This window comes from Sminthopsis crassicaudata, chromosome 2 (genome assembly GCF_048593235.1).
Source record: "Sminthopsis crassicaudata isolate SCR6 chromosome 2, ASM4859323v1, whole genome shotgun sequence".
NCBI classification, from domain to species: Eukaryota; Metazoa; Chordata; class Mammalia; order Dasyuromorphia; family Dasyuridae; genus Sminthopsis; species Sminthopsis crassicaudata.
The window spans coordinates 208,182,247-208,205,850 of NC_133618.1; the positions used below are offsets into that span (position 1 = coordinate 208,182,247).

At 36.2% G+C, this 23,604-nt stretch overlaps 1 protein-coding gene across 1 annotated transcript in view; it reads right to left on the bottom strand.

Annotated features, from left to right (window-relative positions):
- Nucleotides 1-1,465: 1,465 nt before the first annotated feature.
- Nucleotides 1,466-23,604, bottom strand: part of XDH (xanthine dehydrogenase) — a 66,525-nt gene continuing 44,386 nt past the window's right edge. The window contains exons 22-36 of the mRNA XM_074288129.1: nucleotides 21,736-21,869; nucleotides 21,527-21,614; nucleotides 19,891-19,977; nucleotides 18,666-18,857; nucleotides 18,373-18,518; nucleotides 17,763-17,844; nucleotides 16,284-16,379; nucleotides 14,891-15,019; nucleotides 13,933-14,007; nucleotides 11,710-11,762; nucleotides 10,318-10,432; nucleotides 8,789-8,854; nucleotides 6,295-6,483; nucleotides 4,661-4,837; nucleotides 1,466-2,157 (exon numbers count right to left, since the gene is read on the bottom strand). Of these exons, the coding sequence (XP_074144230.1) occupies nucleotides 2,107-2,157; nucleotides 4,661-4,837; nucleotides 6,295-6,483; nucleotides 8,789-8,854; nucleotides 10,318-10,432; nucleotides 11,710-11,762; nucleotides 13,933-14,007; nucleotides 14,891-15,019; nucleotides 16,284-16,379; nucleotides 17,763-17,844; nucleotides 18,373-18,518; nucleotides 18,666-18,857; nucleotides 19,891-19,977; nucleotides 21,527-21,614; nucleotides 21,736-21,869 (1,680 nt within the window). The 3' untranslated portion in view covers nucleotides 1,466-2,106. The remainder of the gene's footprint in view (nucleotides 2,158-4,660; nucleotides 4,838-6,294; nucleotides 6,484-8,788; nucleotides 8,855-10,317; nucleotides 10,433-11,709; nucleotides 11,763-13,932; nucleotides 14,008-14,890; nucleotides 15,020-16,283; nucleotides 16,380-17,762; nucleotides 17,845-18,372; nucleotides 18,519-18,665; nucleotides 18,858-19,890; nucleotides 19,978-21,526; nucleotides 21,615-21,735; nucleotides 21,870-23,604) is intronic.

The following is a 23,604-nucleotide window of genomic DNA, read 5'->3' on the forward strand; positions in this document are numbered from 1 at the left end:
AAGTGGTATAAGCTGCCCTGGAAGATGGTAGGTTCCCCTTCACTGAAAATATTTGAGTGGAAACACCTGAATGATCATTTGGGAATGTTGCAAAGAGTATTCCTATTCAAGTACAGATTGGACTGCATGTTCTCTGAAGTTCTAACTATAGGATTCTGCAGCTTCCTTTTGTCTCTTCTTGCTCCTTTTGAATCAACAAGAATTTATTAAAAGTCGACTATGTGCCAGGAACTGTCCTAAATGCTAGGGATACAAAATAAAAATGAAGTTGTCCCTGCCCCACAACATTCTAAGAGTAGTCAGTTTAGAATGACCTAATGTAGTTTCATTTGAAAAAAGATGCATGAAATTACTTTCATTAACAATAACATCTTACATTTATGTAGCACTTGGTATTTTAAAATCATTTATACAAGGAAAGGCTAAAGCATTCTGAGCTTACATTCACTATGGAATAGGAAGGACTGACCACTTCTCCACAAGGAACCTTGCTACTTCTCCCACCAAAGTATTGAAGTTCCATGTTCCAAATCCAGGGCAGGGCTTTTCCCTCTGTCATCACACCTAGAAAAACCTTGGACAAGATGCTCTTCTTACATTCTCACTCTGGATCATTGAACTGAGAACCATAAGCCTTAGTTTTGGTTCTCGGTCATCACAGCACCTATTTATGACTTTTCCAACATTGCTAAATACAAGCTAGAGATTCCCCAATCCACTGAACACTTCCTATTTTAAAAAGGACTGAACTGAATAACAGTTGATCAGCTAATTAATGATTTCGAGCAGTTAAATGGCAATTAATTAGTAAGATCATCACTGATACTAAGGTTACTCTGAGGATGTTAAAAGATCTATGTAGTTGGCTATACATTCTACCAACATGTGTCACACACTCTACAACTTAGTGGCAGGTCTTTGGGAAATGTTATGGCTAAGATGTGCATCAGCCTTTGGGCAGCCTTGAAAAATCTCTTTAAATATAGTTCCTCCCTAAGGACTCCATACATACTTCCCTGCATGGGCCTCTACTCCATAGCCTTTGGGTTTTTTGTTTGTTTGTTTGTTTGTTTGTGTTTTTGAGACAATTGGGATTAAGATACTTTGCCCAGGGTTATACAACTTGGAAGTGTTAAGTGTCTGAGGCCAGATCTGAGCTCAGATACGCCTGAATTCAGGGCCAATGCTTTATCCACTGCATCATCTAGCTGCCCCTCCATTGAGCCATCTAGTCGCCCCTTCTCTCAGTTAGGTTTAACAGCTTTCTCTACTAACCATCTATAACTTAGTAAACAAGGTCCAGGAGTTATTTGAGATACTTAGACATTAAATGATCTACCAGGAGATTCACAGCTAGTAAGTGTCAGAGGCAAGATTTAAAATTGTTTTCCTACCCTCCAAACCCAGTATTTTATCCCCTATAGCATGTTTCCTTTCTTGAACCATGTAACTATACAAAATGAAGTCAAATCGACATGAACTTTATTTTTTTCTTTTTTATCAGCAAACAAAAGGCTGGGAGCGCCACTTTTTTTTTTTTTTTTTTTTTTTTTTTTTGCTCTTGCAGAATTTAGAACATCAATTCTCCATTATCCTTAAACAAAGGGGGATAGCTCAGAATTTCAAGGTCTGGTATTAGAAGAAGAATCTCTTAAAGGAAGATAAGTAGATTTCAGATAACTTCGGTCTAAACTGCTGGAGGTTGTAAGTCTTGACTGAAGAATCCAAGGAGGCAAACTTGTGAAGGTTGTCTAGAGAGATTTTGATTTTGGCATTAGTGATATTCTAAGCAATAGTGCTAAATTTACAGAAATTTTTTATAAAAGAAGCTATAGATTTTATATTAAATCTGATATAAATAAACATTACTAAATATTTAGTTACTACTATTGAGATCTTTAAGTTCTGAATTTTCTCATCACATCCGTTGTAAATCACATAGTAGATTAAAATCCTTTTAAATGTTCCATTTTCTTAATCCAGAGTTATGATGACCCAGGAATATTGTATGTTGTGCATTTAGAATCTTGGATCCCATGATAAATGTTTTCCTTCTCTTGGAGGCATCTTCTGCTCATCAAAGACTTTGCTCTGTCGACTTTCTTTTCAGACTCTCATAGACCATGGCTTGCAATTTGCTGGCACTTCTGTAACACACTACAGAGGAAAGAAAACAGTTGTTGACTAGCAGGGTCCTTGGTATGCCTCCTTCCACTTATCCTCACCCCCTTCACAACTAAATACTTCTCCTTTGTCCTGTCCTTTGGAACACAGTTCACACAGGCCACAGAACAGTGTGCTCTTCATATCACCAGATTTTTAGTAAATATCTGGATATTTAATATCACCAGCTATTAATCTGAATCAGGATTGGAAAATCTATATTCTATTGTATGGCTACCTCCCTGGATATGTTAAAATAACTAGATTAAAATGGATCCTTTAGAAAATGACCTATATGTACAAAAATATTCATAGCAGCTCTCTTTTCAGGGCAAAATTTGGAAATTGAGGAGATGCCCATTAATTGGGGAATGGCTCAATAAACTGCGGTATGTGTTTGTGATGGAATATTGTTGCTCTCTGGGAAATGATGAGCAGAATGCTCTCAGAAAAGAAAAACTCTGCAAAGTTCTCCATGAACTCAAACAAAATAAAATGTACTGAAATGTACTATTACAAAATAATAGCAATGTTCTAGGATGACTAACTGTAAATGATTTTATTACTCTCAGTAGTACAATCATCATAACTACTCTGAAAGACTTATGATAAAAAATCCTATCCATATCTAGGGTATATTAATAAATAACAAGAAAAAGAATGATTGAGTCTTAATACAGATTAAAGTACTTTCTTTTTCTCTTTCTTTTTCAACTTAGTTTTTCTTGAAGGTTTTTATTTCATTAAGGAAGGAGATCTATGTTTTCTTTCACAACTTGACATTTATGGAAATGTTTTGCAAAACTTCTCTTGTGGTTTCTTAATTGTGGATGGGGATAAAGGAGAGAATCTAGAACTCAAAAATTTTAAAAACAAATGTAAAAAAAGTGTTTTGAGTGTAACTGGGGAAATATTAAATAAATAAATCAAATTAAAATGGATTTCTTTATAGAGAATTTATGGAAGACTACAGATGAAAAATATGAGAAATTAGAGAGATCTTACAATCTTTATTAGTAAAGGGATTGTTGTTATCATCATCATCATCATTTCCCTATCTTTTTGATGGATTTCAGAAAAGATTCCAGCATTTATTAATATAGTCTTATTATTCTTCTACATGTATTTTTAAGGACTATTATGTAGATTGACAAAATGGTTGTGTTTTGTTATTGAATAAAACTACTAAGATAGAAGCCCATTTTCTAACTACTATTATTGCTGATGAAATGTACTTATGATTTACCTAGAGCAATCCGAGGGCTCTACCTACATGCAACTCCAGACAAACCCTGAAGTAAGACCTGAGTGCTGAAGTTCAGGTCAAAAAAGATGCCCTTCACAACCATCTTTTACAAGTTTTCTTTCAAATGCACCAGCACACAAATAGAATCAAATCAGCATTTCCCAAAGCAATGCCAATAAAAAGAACACTTTATGTATCATTTGTCTCTCTTCACAGAACCATGACATATTATGGTTTCTATAAATGTCGTGATTAACTCTGAAGACATGACTTTTCTGTGAATCTATTATATGTCTCCTTTATATATATCTATGAAAAGCACAGATTACATCCAGATATTGGAACTTTTTTCTTAGTTCTAAGAAGACTATCTAATATGTGGTCCTGCTACAAAACTGCTGTTTTGAGCATTAAATCATCATTTTATCACTCTTTCAGAGAGTCTGAGCCATCAGAGATAACTAGGGTGGGGAATATGGTACTTTGCTTCAAGGTAGGAAATTGGGAGAATACCAATAGACCCTGTAAAAGGTATTTCCTCCTCTGAAAGGCTCAACCTTTAATAGTGATATGTAAGGCCTTTCCCCCATACTGGTTAATAGTTTTAAAGTTGGAAGGGGATTCACAGGTTATTTGTTTTAACCTCCTAATTTTGGAGAGAAATAACATAAGGCCTAGGAAAATCAAATGACTTCCCCCCAATTTTAGCCCAGGTGAAAATATCACCAGTTATGGCTCTTTTTAGTACTATGTAATATAATATTATGTTATATTATATATAATTATATAATATAATATAGCTATAAACAACTACTCTCTCTATATAAAATAAATATATACATATATATAATACTCTATAAATAAAAATTTTTAGAGGTATAAAGGATCTTAGCTCAATGGAGGAATACCTTTTATTATCTTCCCAAGTGTCATCTAGTCTCTTAAACCCCAGTGGTAGAAAACTTCCCACCCAATGAGTCAAGCCATTCTACGTTAAGCCAACTCTCATTCACATCAAAAGCTTCCATGCGTCAAATCAATTTCTGACTTTCTATGGCTTCACAATTGGTTGTATTCCATTATATTGCTAATGGTTAATCACTGAATCTATGTTGTCCAACAGAAAAGGAGTTTCATAAAGCTTTCTCCTTGGTTTCTCAACCTTAATTTTCATAACAATTCACAGACAAGACTTCATTCCAAACCCTTTCCATTTTAGAAGTGTTGCCATTAATGCTGTGGAAATCATACCAGAGTGGTGAATTTGTCCACACAAGCATTACGGATTTTTTCTGGGGTGGCAGGGCTGTCCAGCCGGAAAAGCTCATTCTTCTTATAATCTGCATGCTGAACACGGGCTGCAGAGATGGCATCCTTGATGGCAAAGAAGATGGAGGAGGCCAGGAAGAGAGGGGGCTCTCCTACTGCCTGTGCAAACAGAAAGAAGGAGAAAGGAGTCACGCTTTATTTATTGTGCAAGAACCTGGATCCCATGAGGATAGAGAAGTAAGAAATGAGAGTCAGACCTGGAGCTTGAATCTCATCACTAGGCTATCATAAGAAGAATGGGCAAAGGATGAAGTGGATTGTTATTTGCCTTTAGAGTTCTATTGATCCAATTCTTCATTTATCTGTTTCCTCTTCCTGATAGATTTTTTAGTCAATGTCCTCCCCTTGAAAGGTTTATGTGTCATAGAAAACATTCCCATTTCCTTGTGTGTGGAGACACCTAAGGGAATGTCAAACTGTATGACAGATAATAAATTTGGGAAATGGGTAAACAAATTTTGATATAAGAATATAATGGAATATTATTGTGCTAAAAGAAACAATGGATATGTTGAGAAGAATAAAGCATAGAAAGATATAAACTGCTGTATAATGAAGTTGGCAGAGCCAGGAAAACAATATACACAGTGACTACAACAATAGAAATAGAAAGAACAACCTCAAAGCAATAAAAAAATGACTGTTGCAAAATTAGTAAGAACAAAGTTTCACCCTAAAGATAAGATATGAGAAGATAACTTCTCTGCAAGGGGAGAGGGTTGTCCACGAGTGTTAGACATTAAATATATTGTTGGATTTTTTTCAATGCATTGATTGGTTTTGCTGAATTTCTTTTTTTCCTATTTTTCTTTTAAAAAAATCTTTGTCATAAGAGATAGTTCTCTAAGAGGGATGAAGAAAGGCTATAGGGCAAATTGTAACTATAAAATAACAAAAGATATCTTTAAAATAATAATAGTTCATACTTATAGATCACTTTATAGACATTATCTCATTTTATCCTCACAATAATCTTGTGAGAGAAGTGCTATTAATATCTGCATTTCAAAGATGTGAAAAGCAAAACTCAAAAAGATTGAGGGACATGGCCATGGTCAGAGCAAGCAATTGAAGCTACATTGAAATCTATACCTTTTGATTCAGCACTCTATCCATAACACTAAGCTGACTAGTCTCTCATATCTTAGCCAATCCTTACAATACCCACTAGGAGAAAGTTGCCATGGATTATTAGCCACATCATTAACAAATAAGTAGACCAAGGCTTGCCTAAGACCAAAAACTGACAAAGTTGAGTCTACTTTTGTGTTTGGCACTTATGGAGTCAGACCAACTCAACTAGACTAATCTAGAAACCTTCCTAAACTGGTTCTAGACAAAGTGGATTCATATTCTTTTAAGACATTCCTTCAAACTCAGACTCAACTAAAAGCCTTGGGCAGAACACCATAGGACTAGCACCGAGAATTACTTGTTTCTGAGAGAACAGGATAATTTTAGACTCAAGTAATGGATAGCTGAAAAGACCACTATCTTTTACACAGACTCTGAAATATATATTTATTAAACCGAAATATACAGATCCCAAGTGATACCTTAGAAGCATAGATGGCTCTCTTGTTAGGACAATCCCGTAGAAGAGAAACCCTAAACTCAATAGGAATGTTGCCAAAAGCAGGGATCTTGTAGGTGCTGGGTCCCCGAGTATGTAGGCTCCCCTCAGGGGAATAATGCAGCTCTTCCAGAGTAAAAAGGCCAAGGCCTTGAACAAATGCCCCTTCTACCTGCAAGACAAATAAAGATCCCCTCATTTCTCTGGTTCTCAACACCAAGTATTAGATTTTTTTCAAAGGTGCTTTTCTTCCCATAACCAGAACCCAAATCTAATGAGACCTGTCTAAAAGATGAATGAATGGATGACAAGGTAATTTTATACATACATACATGCACATATATATCAACTTATCTAAAATATTCAGAGTTTAAACAATGGTGGATCTATGTTATCCCATCATTCTTCATTTACTTCCCACTTCCAGTCCTTATGGTGAATATTAGTTGTTGGCACTTCCACTAAGAGTTTGATCAAGAAAAAAAGATATAGAAGATCCCCAGTTATTACAATTATGTGGTTACTTATAAAAGCTTTTAAAGGGGAGGAATTTCATGCATTGATCAACATTTTTAATGACAATCAGAGTTTTGCTTTTATTAGCATAGGAAATGCTCTTTGAGAAAACTTTCCCTACCACTATATATTTGTAATATCTCTGTCCATCTTTTAGTTTTAGAGAATTTCTTGGGAAATTCAGAATTTTAATAATTTGTCCAGGGTTAATGCAACCTCTGTGTGAGCTCACCTCATTAGAGATGAGATTTGAACTTAGGTCTTACTGACTCTGAGACCCATTCTCTATCAGCTATACTAGAAATGTCAGATATGTAGCTCTGTAGTTCCATGGACCCAAATTCTACTGAATTGCTACAGAACCAGATTAAAATATAAATGGAAACTATTTAACAAAATAAACAAAAATACAAATGCACACAGATAATGTTAATAGGTTATTTTCTAAATAGATGTATGCTCTCAGAGATTTTTTGAATGGTTTTGTGGGATTGGTAATTGGTGTTTCTATTTGAGTTTGACAAAACTGCACTACCTGCTGCATTTATGTTAAAAATAAAGCCTGATGGGAAGAAGAAAAGGGACCTCCCTTTTATCTACGAAGAAGTGGAGATGTAAGGGAGAGAAATAGCTCTCTCAGCTTGCGATTCCCTACTATATAGTAAAAAAAAACAAGATTTCTCCCATATGGGGAGTTTCTGTTTCCCAGCTATGACATCACAAATAGGAGATTAATCTAGATGTCCTCCAAGGTCCCTTTAGCACTAGTGTCCTATTAATACACAAAGAGTCCCTTTGGATTCTATAAATCCACAATATCCTAAGGAGAAATGACCTGCTTCTTAGAATGCTGGATTTCTGCATGTTTTGTCACCACTGCTAATGTCCTATGAAATATGATTTCACTTCTAGCTTGCCTGCTTAATATTTCCATCTGGTCACTTCGTTTTGTCTTTCCCTAAATCCTAAATTTATCGATTTTACATAAATTGGTTACATCATTAGTTCTGAATAGGCAGAATTTTCCTTTCCACAATCCCCTCCCATTCTCCACCACCAGCTCTCTCAATGATCTAAACTTTCAATTCTTCAAATCTAATCTCTAGAATAAAATTTTTTAGTACTTCTTGAGGAAAGGAGGAAGCTATAATAACTTCTAAATATTCTCTGGGAATGGATCTGATGGCTTCCACTCCGTCTACATTATCTACTCCAAAAAGACTTTACTCTTGATATGTCTATGTATAAACAACATGTTTTATTGGTGACAGGGGGATGGATGTTAATCTAGACCAGTGACTCCATTGATGCAGAAAACTTCTTGGGGAAAAAATACCTCTATCAATTCAGGTTCATATTTCTCCAACTCATCATCTTAAAAAATTGCCTGAGGCATTTTAGTAGCTTATCTAGAGTCATATAGCCAATATATGCTAGAAGAAATATTTAAATCTATGTCTTCCTAATCCTGAGGCTAGCTCTCTATTCATTAGGCCATTAGACTTCTCACCTAATACTTTTTATTATCCTGAATTTATTTGGTTGTTTGTGTCACCTTCTAAAGTAGTTCATATTAGTGTTGTTTGTCTTCACTTATAAATGAACACTCAGCAGGTACCATATTGACCTAAAACTAAAACCACTGTACAATGCCTCATACTATGCTATGGAAAAAATGCAATTAATAAATAGGTGTTTTTATTTTTTTTTAATTGACAATAAACTTTTCCCCCTCCCTCCCATCTTTCCAAAGGAGAAAGAAAAAACAAAACCTTTACAACAAATATGCATAGTCAAATAAAAGAAATCCCTACATTAGCTAATTCTATACTGAATCCATCTACCTGCTTAGCTGGGGAGGAGGGGGAGTCTGAAGGTAATGACAATGAAGGCCATGGCAATTGAACCAGAAAATCAAAATGGAATAACTAGTATCTAATTGTTTTCCATAAGATCCTTACCTGTCCAATATCGATAGCTGGATTCAGGCTGGAGCCAACATCCATAACAATGTCTGTGCGGATGTTCTATAAAGGAAGGAAAAATTGAAAAATTGAAGAAGTTTGAAGACAGATCACTGTCAAAAATAGCACTCCGGATCTAGATTAGGTCAGGTTCTGGGAATTCCACTGTGAACACTGCCTTGCCACAACTCTACTATGATACACATGATACCCTATACCAATTTGATCCACAAGGGTAATTGATCTCTGAATTCTTCTATCCTAGCTAGTTTTACTGTTACAACCACCAAATTTAGTGTAGTAAAAAAAAAAGATTCCCAAAAATAAGTGCATATGATCTTACAGAATGATACCATTAGAATTATGTGATAGGGAACCAAGGTAATTGATTAAAAAAACATTAAAGAAGTGGTTTTCTATCATCTGATATTGACAATTACCAAATTGATATGCAAATAATGTATGTGGGATTATCATTTAGATCTATGAGAGGAGACTTTGGAAATCATTAAGTTTCCAAACTATGTCAATATTTAGTTGATTGAACCAACAAATCCAATTTTCTGGATAGTTTAAAATTTCAGGCACAATATGTGGACAAATGAACATATTCACTAAAAAATAAATGAACAGAGAGCAAGAAAAATGTGACTGAAAAATTAGTCACAACAACTTGATCTGATTTGCTTCCTTGAACCAGCACTTGGCTACTCAGAGACAGGATTTGAACCCACATCTTTAGTACTCTAAACCTACCATTCTATCCAAGCTACTTTTGTATTTCTAATAACTTCATGATGCTTAGCTGGCCCAAAGTAGGTACCAAATAATTAGTTAGTTAATTAATTGATTGATGTTTTTTGCTCTGCAGATATCAAATAATGAAGTTTTTAGAAGACAGAAAACTTAGTATTAAGAAATTAATAGTAATCTGTGATTACTAAGTTGCATTTTTTAGGTCATACAAAAGGAGTCTTGAAAATCAACTAGTCCAACCTCTTCATTTTACAAATGACAAAAATAGAAACCCTAAAAGTAATTTGTTCAAGGCCTATATGTAGTAAGTAGCAGAGCCCACTTACAAACCCAGATCTTCTCACTCCAGATCAAGTGTTCCTTCTACTATCCTATGAACTTAGGGTTCACTAAGTACATTTATTCATCCATCAATATTAATTGCCTGGTGTCCCATGGTATAGTTCACATTTTTTGAGTGTGCTAGGATCATGTAAAACTATCAAATTTTGAATCAAAAGATTTGGATTTGAATCTGTGACTTCCCTGTGACCTCAGACAGATTATCATCTCTATAGTTTCTTTATCTATAAAAGAAGGAAGAGGGACAGTTGAATTAGATTCTCTCTAAGATTCCTTCCATTTCTAGGAATACAATTCTGTGTTTTATCATGTTTATGGATTTTAAATCTCTCAATCCTAGGACTCAATAATTTTCTTAAACCAAGGATTTTTCCTCCTCATAGCATGTAGTGTTTGACTTTGGAGTAAGAGAGTTCCAAGTTTCTTACCTTATGATCACCTGTTAAACAGTCTATCTCAACCTCAGAGCAAGCTACACCATAGGAGAAGTAGTGGAAAGGATTTCCAGAATTGGTTTCAAAGTTATAGCCCAGATTGGGTGTTCTGAAAAGAAAAGATATCATGCATTTCAAAATGAATAGCAGAAAAAAAAAAAAAAGAAAAAACAAGTCTTCCCTCCAATAGGAATCAATGTCTACAGCACATTAAGTTCACAAAGCACTTCTTCCTCAATGACCTCATGAGATAGCGTTAAGTATTTTTATTGCTTCCATTTTACAGATGAAGAAACTGAATTTAGGAAAGGTCATAACTCCACAGACAGAGAACTAGAAGGAATCTTAGTCAGCCATCCAGAAAACTTTTTTTTTTTTTAAACAGGTTAGGAAACTTATAGATGTAAACAAAGCTAATAATCCAAGGGAGGTAAAGAGTCTTTCACACAGTCACTCAGAGAGAAATTAGTAAAGGTTGTGTGGAAACCTAAGTTCTTTGAGATTAAATTCATGACCTCCCATTTGCATCATACTACCTTCCAAGGAAATCTTGCTTTTCTCCTTGAGTTCACAAAGGTTTTCATTTTCCAACTATTCACCAGCAAAGTTCAAGTTGGACATTTTAGCTTGGCAATAATATATTATATATATATATATATATATATAACATTACTATATATATTATATTAATGTAATAATATATTATCTCTTCCAGCATAGAACAGACTGTTCTAATGGAGAAGATACGGATTTAAATGTAACCACTTTTTTTTTTTTTTTTTTGCTTCAATGACATGAGTCTATATATGTCTGTGACCCTTCTGAGTCTTTCTTTGCCTATGTAGAAAATAGGGGTGGATCTCAATTTACATAATGACTTGACTTATTAATTTTTATTTATTAATAGTAATATACTCATAAAATACATGATTATAATAGCGAGAAACAGAGATAATATATTATGAAATACCTGGCAAAACTATTTTTGAAAAAGTATATACATGTAGATAGAGACCCATAGGTTTCATACCCTAAAGAGGATATTAAAAGTAGATAAAACCCTATTGCCTATATTGCCTTTCAAAGAGGCAGTGTAGTACAATGAGTAGGATTCTAAATATAAGGGCCAAGAAAATCTGGTTTCTATCACTCTCAGCTGTGTGGACAAGTTATTCAACATCTCTAAACCTCAGTTTCCTCTGAAAAATGGGAACAATAAGGTTTATAATATCTACTTCACAGAATGGTTTGGGGACACAAGTAAAATACTATTTTATAAAGACCTTTGGAAAGTTTAAAGTCTACAAAAAAAGAATTCATAATGATGAAATTTTTCCAACAGTGTCTTTGTAATCAAATATGAATTAGAAAAGAATGGACAGTTACCTATAAAATCCTGTGGCAGACAAACTCACTGGTTCCAAGTAGGCAGCATTAACCTGAGGGAGAGAAAAATATTATGAGATATATGAGGAGGTTACATATCCAACTTTGAATCTTTGAATCATTAAGAAATAGCTAAATGTGCTATCAAGGGAGGCCATTTTTCCAATCATTCAAATTTCAGATCTCAACAATACATCACTGCCTCTTCTCTTTGCTTGTCACCAAATCTTTCTGAGTTTTCCTTTATAATGTTTCTACAATTATTCTTTTCAGTCTCAATGCAATTCTATTTCAGGATATCATTACCTCAGACCTAAATCTGCCTACTTAAAAATGCCATCCATTGCTTCCATTTCTGCCCCCTAGGCCCAAGGATAACATGACAATTTTTCCTTCCATGTGACAGTCTTTCAAATACTTGAAAAATATTCATCATATCTTCTCTCCACCCCAACTCCAAGACTTTTCTTTTTCCAACAAAAAAAAACCCAGTTCCTTCAATATAGCACAATCCTCAATCCCTTCACACAATTCTGGTCATTAATTTTTGAATTTGTTATTATTGTTGTTGTTGGGGATGGGACTGGGGTGCAGCCTACTGAGATAGAGAACTCTAAGTTGGGAAACTCTTAATACCAAATCCAAGACGGCTCTGATATGTTTAGTCTTAGAAAGTTGCCCAGGATACTGAGAGTGAAGTGTCTTGCTCAGGATCACATGGCCAGTATAGGTCATCAAAAATAAGCATGCCATAAATACTTCACTCATTCACTCCTCTACAAAATGTCTCTGATCTAAGAAAGGGAAATATCAGTCAACAATAATGATTACAATAGCTGACACTGATGTGACCTTTCTGGATTTACAAATCACTTTATTTACATCTTCCAATAGCTTCTCTTAAAATGAAGACACTCCTAAGAGGACATTATTAGTTAACAAATTAACACCTCATAAGAGGTTGACAGCCATCAGGGACAAAAATAGGGCCCTTTAGGATAGGAGGTAACTGCAAGGGTAAATGAGGACTTCAGGAATGAGGTATGGGAGGCAAAGAAAAGCTTGGTTTGTTTCTTTTCAGGGAAAGCCTAAAGGTCTTGAGGATGATGAGAGTATTGCCATAAATTTTAATGGAAATTGACTAAAATGAGAACAAAACTAAAGTTACAAAATTTCCCTTGGACCATTCTTCATTGGAAAAAATATCAAGAATAAGGGAAGTAAATCTTTTTGTTCCCTAATTATTTTTATCCTTTTTAGTTTCTATTTATTGATAAAATTCAGTTCAATTCCAATAACCTATTTATCATTTTTATCAGAGCATTTTGTCACAGCTAGAAAGAGATCTCAAAGGCCATCTAGGCCAAACTCTTCATTTGACAAATGAGAAGATGATGGGTTTTGTGAATTTTGTTGATGCCCCAAAATCTGCCCCTAGAATAATTCTCCAGTGAAGATCTTTGATGCTTTGACCAAGACTAGCCCATTATCAATGTAGATACACACAGTTCACTACTGGGGCTATGCCAGTGGCTTTCTAGCTTGGTAAGGACCTGCCAGAGCTTATTCCCTATTGGTATGGCTTTCTTGAGAACTTCAGTCACCATGAAAGTAGAGACCTTGCACAATAATAGGCACTTATAAGGGTTAAGGATTAAATGACCTGAATAAATTCATACACATCCCTCTATTATTATTCAGTAGTTTCAGTCCTGTCCAATTCATCATAACTCCATTTGGGGTTTTCTTGGCAAAGATATTGGAGCAGTTTGCCACTGCCTTTTCTCCAGCTCATTTTACAGAAGAGGAAACTGAGGCAGATAGGATTAAATGACTTGTTCAAGATCACGCAGATAGTAAGTGTCTGATGTCAGATCAGAAGGAAGTTTAATCTTTCTGACTCCAGGATTAGTACTCTATGTATTATAATACCACCTAACAGTCCCTTAGTAAATATCTATTACTATGCAAGGTCTCTCTACTTTTGCTGTGTACAAATGACCAAAGTTCTCAAGAAAGTCATGCTAGTAAGAGAGAAGCTCTGGCTTTGGGGAACCAATAAAATTTACAAAATATATCTACAAAAACATAAAGGAGGATGAAAAAAGTACCAATGGATGGAGCTCCCAGACCCGGGAAATCACAGATCCTGAGCATTTTGTACTACAAATATTGGCAAATCCTAAGTTTCACCATGTTTATCTTTAATGAGTGCAGACTTACCCAGTCTTCCCAGGAACCATTGGGATTTTTCTTTTTGAAGGGTTCCAGTCTTTGTAAGATGGTTTTACATGCTTCCTAAAGGAAAAAGCACATACAATGCCCCCCCCAACAAATTGGTCATTGGTCATGAGGTAAGAAATAGAACTAAAAAAGGACCCCAATGGTTACCAACTTCAAAGTGAGGCAAACAGAGGTAAAATGATTTTCCCAGAGTCACATAGCTAGGAAGAATCTGAGAGCAGATTTGAATTCAGGTCTTCCTGACTCCAAGACCAGTTATTCCTCAACTACACCTATAATAGTATATACATTTTTATTATTCTGTCTCTCTCCTTTCAGCATTTCCCAGAAACTACAAAAATACCCCCAAATCCTGGGCTGCAGACTGGAGTTGCCTGAAAAATAGGGACAAATACTGCTTTTCTCTATGAGGGGACACTCACAGTCCAAGGAGGCTATCTGAAATGATCACTATATAGAAGACAGGCTCAGAGATTAGATAATACTCAGAAAGCTGCTATATTGATTCCTCGTTCTCTTTTCCTGTAAATCTTTAACATGATTTAAGAAACACTTATTTCATTGAAATATATTTAAGGGGATCATTAAAGCTGTGTCTGAGATGATTTGCTCCTCATTTAGGTTAGGTCTCTTATGATAAGGATCCCAAAACAAACATCACATCTTTTGGCTTGATTATCTCACTTTGTCTCCACTGTCCCAGCTCCAGACATGCCAGCTAAATGCAAATATGTTAATGAAAGCAGTTATGAGTCTTGTGACTTTTCCTGTGCCCTTGAGCCTGGAGGAAAAGGGTCCTCCTTAATCACAGCATCAGGGAAATAAGAAGAGCTCACGATCAAATAGCCTTAGTAGGAAATTGCCACAGACATCCCAAAGAGACTGATTTGGCTAACAGGCCACCTCAGAGACCTATAGAGTCCCACAAGAATCTTACATAGACAGCCTGTCCATTGATGTCAGTGCTGACAGAAGCAGCTGTAGGAGAAGTGTTGGGCACTGTAGCCGTGCTTGTTTCACTGATGTAAATCTTGGAGGTAGGGATCTTCAAAGTTTTGCTGGCCACCTGCAAAATGAGGAGTCCGTGACTATAATCCATTGCTAGCAATACCCTGAGTCCTAATGGCACTGGGAAAGAATTTAGAGTCCATCTATTCCAACCTCCTATCCCATGCAGGAAACTTTGATAACACTTCTGGGGTCTGATTCAACTATGTTACCTTCTTGGGACTCCTCCCTCCCTGTAAATCAGTCCTACAATCAATATAATCAACTCTTGTGGAAAGGTCATTAGATATTAAAAAAGGACCTCTTTTAGACTGGATCCATGATTTCACTGTATAGAGACTATGAGAAGAGGAAGAATCTTCTACAAATGCAATGAGGCACCTGCCTCCACTACATCTCAGAGTTTTAGAGAATCATTTGCGGACACTGATAGTTTAAGTGACGTGATCATTATCACACAGCCAATAGGTGAGAGACTATAGGAATGAGAATGTCTTCCTGACACTGGTTCTCTATCCATTTAAACCTTGATGACTCTCAAAAGTCCTAAGAAATTATTTAATCCAACCCCTTTATTTATTTATTCAGCTGATGAAATTGAGGCCCAGAAAATTAAGATAATTTGTTCAAGGTCACTGGACCTTCATTTACTCATCTGTAAAATTAATGCGATGGATTAAATGATGCTAGCTAAACCCCATTGCTGTGTAACTTTTGGTACCCTCTCACTGCATCCAAATATTTCTTTAACATCAGAACTTGCAGGTTATATTTTTACATAGACTGTATCCTTCCTGGTGTTTTTCTATATTGATGAAATCACAAGTCCAGACATAACCCCCTCTTGTTTCCCCCCTGTACACAAAATATGTAGCACCTATCCCATGTTATGAATTCAAATGGGAGGAAAAGCACTTTGTGACACTTTTTATGACATATAAATATGTTATTATAACTACGAGGATTACCTGAGTGAGAATTTGAATGTTCAATGGATTACAAGGGATAGACTTCATCACAGATTATCATAGGTTAAGAACTAGAAAGGAACTTGGGCATCATTTAATCCATGTTATCTCTCAATATTGATATAATTCCCCATTTTACAGATGAGAAAACTGAGATTCAAAGATTTGAAATGACTTTTTCAGGGTCATACAGCTACTTAACAGGATTTTGAAACCAGGTCTTCTAGATGCCAAGTGAGGCAGACTATCCATCACGCCATATTGCCTTTCTAGAGGAAACTCCTTGTGCTGAGAGGATTATTCCCACAAAGTATTTCCCATAAAGTTATTGTTGTGCTCATTTAGGCTGCTTACTTGAATCATCTTGGTGTGAAGGCCTTGCCCCATCTCAGTACCACCATGGGTAAGAAGAACGGAACCATCTGTGTACACATGTATCAAAGCTCCAGCCTGTGGGAGGGAGATGAGACCACATCAGGACCACCACATGGGACCTCTTCAGTTTCGAGGTTTCTTTAGTCTTAGACCGGGTAGCAGTGCCCAATAAAGGACTTTCTGGAGACCACCATAAGCACCAGAAAGTTAAATACTATATCCTGGACCTTCTTTTCTTCTCTGTTTATATTCTCTCCCTTAATAGTCTCATTTTTCCTGAATGGCTTCAGTTACTACAGATGACCACTTAGCCAAGAGGAGCTCCATTTCAGCAACTCTAACATCCTACCATACATTTCTTTCTTGAAATCCTGCTGGAACCTCAAAATCAGAAAATCTCAGACTGAATTCATCTACTCTCCTCATCCCTGCCTCAAGCTTTCCTGCCTGCAAACTTCCCAACTATTGTCAATATTCTCCAAATCCCTCGAATTCAAAATTTAATCTTCAGTCTCTATATCCAATAAATTTCCAAATCTTGGCACTTCTCCCCAACATCTCACATTTATCCCTTCCTTTCCACATACACTGCCATCATCCTAGTTGGGGATCTCATCAACTTTCTGTTGGACTATGTGATAAATTCTTAACTGATCTCCCTCCTTCCAGTATTTGCCCTCTCAACTCTTTCACACAACTACCAAAATAATCTTCCTTAATGCATAGGAAAGACCTACTCACTCTCCATCTCAAAAATATTTACTTGTTCCCCTTCAGGTATAGGATAAACCTTGAAAATCTGGCTTTTAACCTACCTTTCCAGACTTATTTCACTCTTTTCCCTTTCATATCATCTAACTTTCCACCAATGTACACCACTAGGCATTCCCCAATTTTGTCCCTTTTGCCTTTAAACATTTGCATTGCCTATTTAATCATATTATCCTACTACATCCTTCATATTTATACCTGTTGAAAATCTTCTATGCTTTCAAGCTTTAATTCAGGGGTTCCATAATTTGGGAAGCCATCTCTTTTTCCCATCAGATAAAACAGAACTCTGCTCCCTTATATTTCTTAGAGTTCCTTAGTCTGGATCCTTCATCTCCTTTGTTATATTTCCTATTATTCCTTACTTACAATGTTCATCATGGTATCATCGGTACCTCACATAATGCCATAGCCATGACAGATACTTTATGAATGGTCATGGCAAACCCAGCTGAGAAAGATGTGCTAAAACCCATAAACCCCAGCTACTTAACTATATATATATATATATATATATATATATATATATATATATATCATAAAAACCTAAGCAACTCCTGGCTGTTCTCTCCAGTGAATTCAACCACCAACCAACAAAAATAGATATCATTCCTGGAACAGCTTCTAAACAATAAAAATGCAGGGATCACAGTCAAGTGGAAATTAAAGAGATAAGCACTTAATTACCTGATTCAGAAAGGAAACTGTGAAGCTGATTCCAAATTTGGTAGGAATTATACTCAAACCTCTCTTCTTCCAACAATTCTCCCTAGAAAAAAAGAGTGACATTTTTCCAAAGACCTCATTTGCCCATGTGAATCTTTTTTATTTTTTAAAAATTTTTTTGCTGAGGCAATTGGGGTTAAATGACTTGCCCAGCGTCACACAGCTAGGAAGTGTTAAGTGTCTGAGACCACATTGGAACTCAAGTCCTCCTGACTTCAGGGCTAGTTCTCTATCTATTGCATCACCTAGCTGCCCCACACCCAAGTGAATCTTGAACTTTTTTGTATATACGTTTTAACTTCCTTTTTAGACTGTAAGTTCCTTAAGGACTGTGACTATATATTTTCTGGGCCACCACATGGATTCATTTAGTCATTGTATCTCCCCCAGGTTTTTGGTATATTGACATATGTCTATAATATGCTTAATAAATATCTATTATAGTTTAAAAATTCATATTAAAAGATGATCAAGACAGAAATGCAAGATTATCAGTCACTGCCCTTTCCCCACCCTAACTCCTCTATGTAGAAAGTTCTTAGTTTCCTATTCTTTCTTTCCCAGGTCTTACTTGTTAAATTTCTCAACCTCTTTCCTTCTTGCATGATACTGTGAGCTTGCCATGCATTCATCCCAGCACCTGGGCACAGTGAACCCTTCCAGCTTCTGGTTAAAGTGAGTCAGGTCTCCTTCCTTGTACATGTTCATCCTTCGAACCTACCCAAACAGAGAAAGAGAGCTTGTGGGTGGTGATATATTCATCTAGATGGAGATTTCCATCTAACACTGCTCCTGGAGATAATTAATGGATCCTGAGCAGAGCAATGCAATATTTTAACCAGCAACAATAATCTTGATTCTTACTTCCTCTGGTGGAAGTTTACAGGTGAGGGCAACTTCACTCATCCAGTACTCAGCAATGAGCATGCCTTGGGGCCCCCCAAAACCCCTGAAGGCTGTATTGGAAGGCAAGTTGGTCTTGCATAGTCGGCCAGTACCCCGGATGTTGGGAATCTTATAGCAGTTGTCCATATGAAATAAAGCCCTCTCCATGATCTGAGGAAAAGATGCAAAAAGAAAGACATAATCCATTACTTTCATTGGCTGTTTCCAAAGATTTGTCCTGTTCAAATGTCCCAGCTTTAAATATGGGAAATCCTAATTTCATCAAGAATCTTGAATTTACTGGTCATGGGATATATAAGACCATAGATTTAGAACTCAAAGCAATCTCAGATGCTGTCAAATCCAATCTCCTCATTTTACATTTTACAAACTGAGGTGATTTGCCCAGGTTACACAGTTAGTAAGTGCCTGAAGTAAGATTTGAATTTTGTATTTCCTGACCACTTCACCACCAAACTTAGTAGATGACATATGAGAGGTATGACTAAAAAAAAATCAGCCTGTTGGCAGCCTGGTAAATTGAACTTAACTAGGCTAGTCTCCAAACAACAGGCATGCAGTCTGTCGAGATTCATATTTAAAACCTTTCCAGCTCCTGAAGACTTGTTAGAGCTTGTGTTCTCTTGAGATAGTTTTCAAATTCTTTTTGCATATTCGAATGGCGGCATTGTAGTAGGACTTAAGCTGAGAGTTATGTCATCTTATTTATGCTCATACTACATCTTTAAAAAATTGCCCAATATTTTTGGTCTCAATTAGTCCCCCAATTCTGCTTCCTTCACTTATCCATTCACCCATTGACCTAAGGGCTTTTGACTAATTCTTGAATTTTCCTGCCAAATCTATAGTTTCTCTGCTTACTCATGATCTATTCATGGTATAATTCAGGCACTGTTAAGAACAGCATCAAATGAACCCCCAAATTAAGTCAATTCAATAAAAGTAGGTGATTTCCCTCAGGGAATCTTTCCTCTGAGAAGCTGAGTTCATTTAACAGTTGATACTATTTTCTTATATGGTCATACCCCAAGTAATTTATTTCAGGTCAAAGATAAAGATAATTCAAGCTGTGTAGCATGGGAGATGCATCTCTATACTTATGCTCAGAAGCACTGTTAAACTTTCAGATAAGAGGAAAGGAGAAGAGGGGTTGGAGAAGATGGTGAGGCTGCATCTTACTTACACTCTCAGAGAGATCTAAAGTATTTCCTGCATTGCTGTAGTGTTCAACTTCAAGGGCCACAATCTTCCCAGTCTTCATGAAGCCAACCTAATCACAAAACAGATTTCTTAAGCCAAGGTACTTTTCCAATATCTCTTCTCTTTATACATCCCTTTGCCTCCCCTCTCTTTGGTCTTACAGGAGAAACACAGAGGAAACAATATACCAAGGATATAATACAATGAAGTTAATAGCCTTTTTTTTAAAGGACAACCAGAGTTTGGGAGGAAACTAACCTTGATTTCATAATCCATCACTCCAAGACTGTTTTTTAGACTGTTTTTGATTTTGGTATTTTTTTTACATCTTCAACACTCAGCACAGTTACAGTAGGTATTTAATCAAATGCTTATTGGATGTAAATGAATTATTTTCTGGTTTTCATGCAAGGGGTTAAAAAGGAAAAGTGACAGAGCAGAAAGATGTTGAACTAAAAAAGAAAGAAGTATAATGAAAGAAGAGAGAAGAAGAGATAAGGGAGGAGAAGGGAAGGAGGGCAAGGTATGACTTAGTGCTTCACAAAAGGCTTTGGTACACCAGGAGTGAGGATGTCAAATTCAATTTACTAAAAAATGAAAAATACACTCAACTAACTCAATTCTGTCTATCTGAAACATCCAGGAAAATATCCAAATGCTTTTCTAAGCATACAAACATGGATAAACAGGGATGGCAATGGCAGGATATATTGGAATTGATATAATACCATGAACTTTCTTCATGGTATTCAGCCATCAAGTAGTCACAATTAAACTTCTCCTTCATGCAATGTTCTATCCTTTTTAAAGCACATCATACCAATTTTAGGATTTGATCCTCACAACAGTTTTCTGAGGTAGTTATTATCTCTGAGGTAGTTATTATACAAAAGTATGATATGTGCTTAGCATACAAGCAGCTTCATAGCAGGGACTGATTCAATTTTGCCTTTGTATTCTCAGAATTTGGCATGGTGTTTGGCACATAATAGGCTTCTAATAAAGTTTGCTGAATTGGATTAAAGTAAATAGTGAAAAAGGAAGGATTGAAAATAAGATTACCTGATTCCTAATCCAATGTTATATCTACCAGAACATAACCAGGGCAGGGTGATCCAAGCTTATAATTAGGACACTAAAATTTAGAGAGTCTACTAGCATTTGTTTTAGCATTATAGAAACAATTCAGCTTAGCAATTAATCAGCAATAATAATAAATTAGAAAAGGAAACTATCAAATAGCATTGCCTTTCTATCATGTCCTTATTAATTCCCTGTCAATACAATGATATCAAAGAGGCTTCATCTCTGTCCTCTTCAACCAAACAATACTATCCAGAGAACTCTTCCCATCAAGTGAATTTTTCTTAAAAAGTTAAAGTGAAGACGTATTTCTTGTGGCTCACCATGGATATGTTTTGTGATGTTTTCTCTAAAGTCTGAAATCCTAGTTACAGTTCTGATTTATGGAATGCCATGCTTCCTTACACATATGGGGAAAACTTAAGAAATCTGATCCCATTCATACAATGTAGCCCATATATCTTTGAACTTCTGTCTTCTAATTATGTTACTAGACAGTGTAGCTATACCTGACTTTTTCCCTTTAAATTTGATACCTTATATCTGGCCATAAATGGGTGTCTCCCACCAGTTATCAACATGTCTTCATCTCGATCCAGCATGCAACGTACAGGGCGGCCAGTCCTGGGAGAGAGACCATTACCTTTACAGATGTAACAACCTCTTCCAAGGAAACTAGCTTCAGCAACAGGAAGCATCCTTCCCTCCCTGCCCCCAAATCTAACCCTTTGGCTTTGGAACTTACTTGTATGCAGCCAAAGCAACTGCTGTAGACAATACTGTGCTCCGGGTCTCCTTCCCTCCAAAACCTCCTCCCATTCTCTTCACTCGAACTACAATGCGATTTGTTGGGACACCCAAAACTTTGGCAACAAAACTCTAGAAAGAAAATGAGGCTGTGCTTCAGTATCATCTAGCATTTTGTTTAGGTTTAAATCAGTTCTAATAGACTCAGATCCCAAATGTAGCCAGTTCTGGTGACAACAACCTATTAATTCGCAAGCAAAAAGCCACTATATATCTATAACTGAAGTCTAGTTCAATTATTCAATTCAATTCAATTCAACATCTGGCACTGTACCTGGTTTTAGTGCAATAGACCAAATTTAGGCTGTTTTGTGCCTAATGGGATGTCAATAGATTCTAGCAAGACACAGGGGAATACTAACTCCATATTAATATGACACACAATAATCCTACTAGAGCAGATGAGGAATTCCACAGAAGAGTTTATTTATGTAAAAAAAAAAAAAAGATGGATCATGTTTTCAGTAGTGACCTCTGACTGAATTTAGACATTAAAATATCTTTATTTCTCCTTATATATTATACAACTCACTGGGAAACTAGGTAATACAATGGATAAAGTTCTGGGGCTGGGGTCAAGAAACCTCTTTTCCTGAGTTCAAATATGGTCCCACACACTTCCTAGTTGCATGACTCTTGGCAAGTCACTTAACCATAATTGCCTCAGTTTCCTCATCTGTAAAATAAACTGGAGAAGAAAATGGCAAACCACTCCAGCATCTTTGTTAAGAAAAACCTAAGTGAAGAGTTGAATACAACTGAAGTACAGCTGAACATCATCATTGTATAACAGCCAAGATTAAATTAGTGACATCTATTGTATAAGACCCAGTTGTTAAGCTCCATCTCAGAAAAAGAATATAATTTCATTTAGAAAGTATTATTCTGGCCTAACTCAGGGAGACTTCTACCAGGTTAACTAACTCATGATGCTGGGAGCACCCTCAGCAATGTTAATGGGAGAGGAAAGGGAGGGAATGTTCCTCCCTGCTATTAGAAGAATAAATATTTATGCCTCATTTATGTTTTCTATGGCTTTAATAAAACTGTTTTTGCTACTACATCATGGCTTTCATTGCTATAGTGTTCCCCATTGTCCCAAATTACACTCTACTCATTTTTTGTCCAGTATATTAGTTTTCTGCTTTCCCTCCTTTCTTCCTTTCTTTCTTTTTTCCTTTTTTCCCCTTTCTTTCCTTCCTTTTCGGTGTCTCTGTCTCTCTTTCTGACTGACTATCTTGATCTTGCTCAGGCTGAAAGTGCAATAGTCACTTATGAACCTAACTCCATTTGCTAATCGGTGTGGAAACTCTGAACTGTTCTATTTATACCCCTCACTGGTTCACTTCTCCTAGGCAGTCTAGTTCCCCTCCCTTCACTCCTATATTGGTGGTGAACTCTGAGCCAACACCTGAGCAAGCTGCTCAGAACAACTCAAACGATCTATCAGTCTTTTCCTCTCTTATTGGCAAGGACTATAGACGGAGACTACAGGCAAGACAAGGCTATGTTGAAACTAGTTTTTAGCAGCTGTTCAATTCTCATTTACACCATAGAAATTCTCAAAAGCTACACATCAGGGCTTGGTTTATTGTTTTGTTGATTGTGATGAAAAGTGATGAAAAGTGATGAACAAAATATTAAAAATGCAAATTAAATTTAAAAGTATGTTGTATATACATTTTTTCTGAGGGTGGGGAGAGACAGTTAAACATTTGTCAGTATAACCCTAGGCATTCACCATCCCATCTAGCCTCAACAAGGTTACCATTCACCTGAACGAAGCAGGTCACAAAATATCAGACCG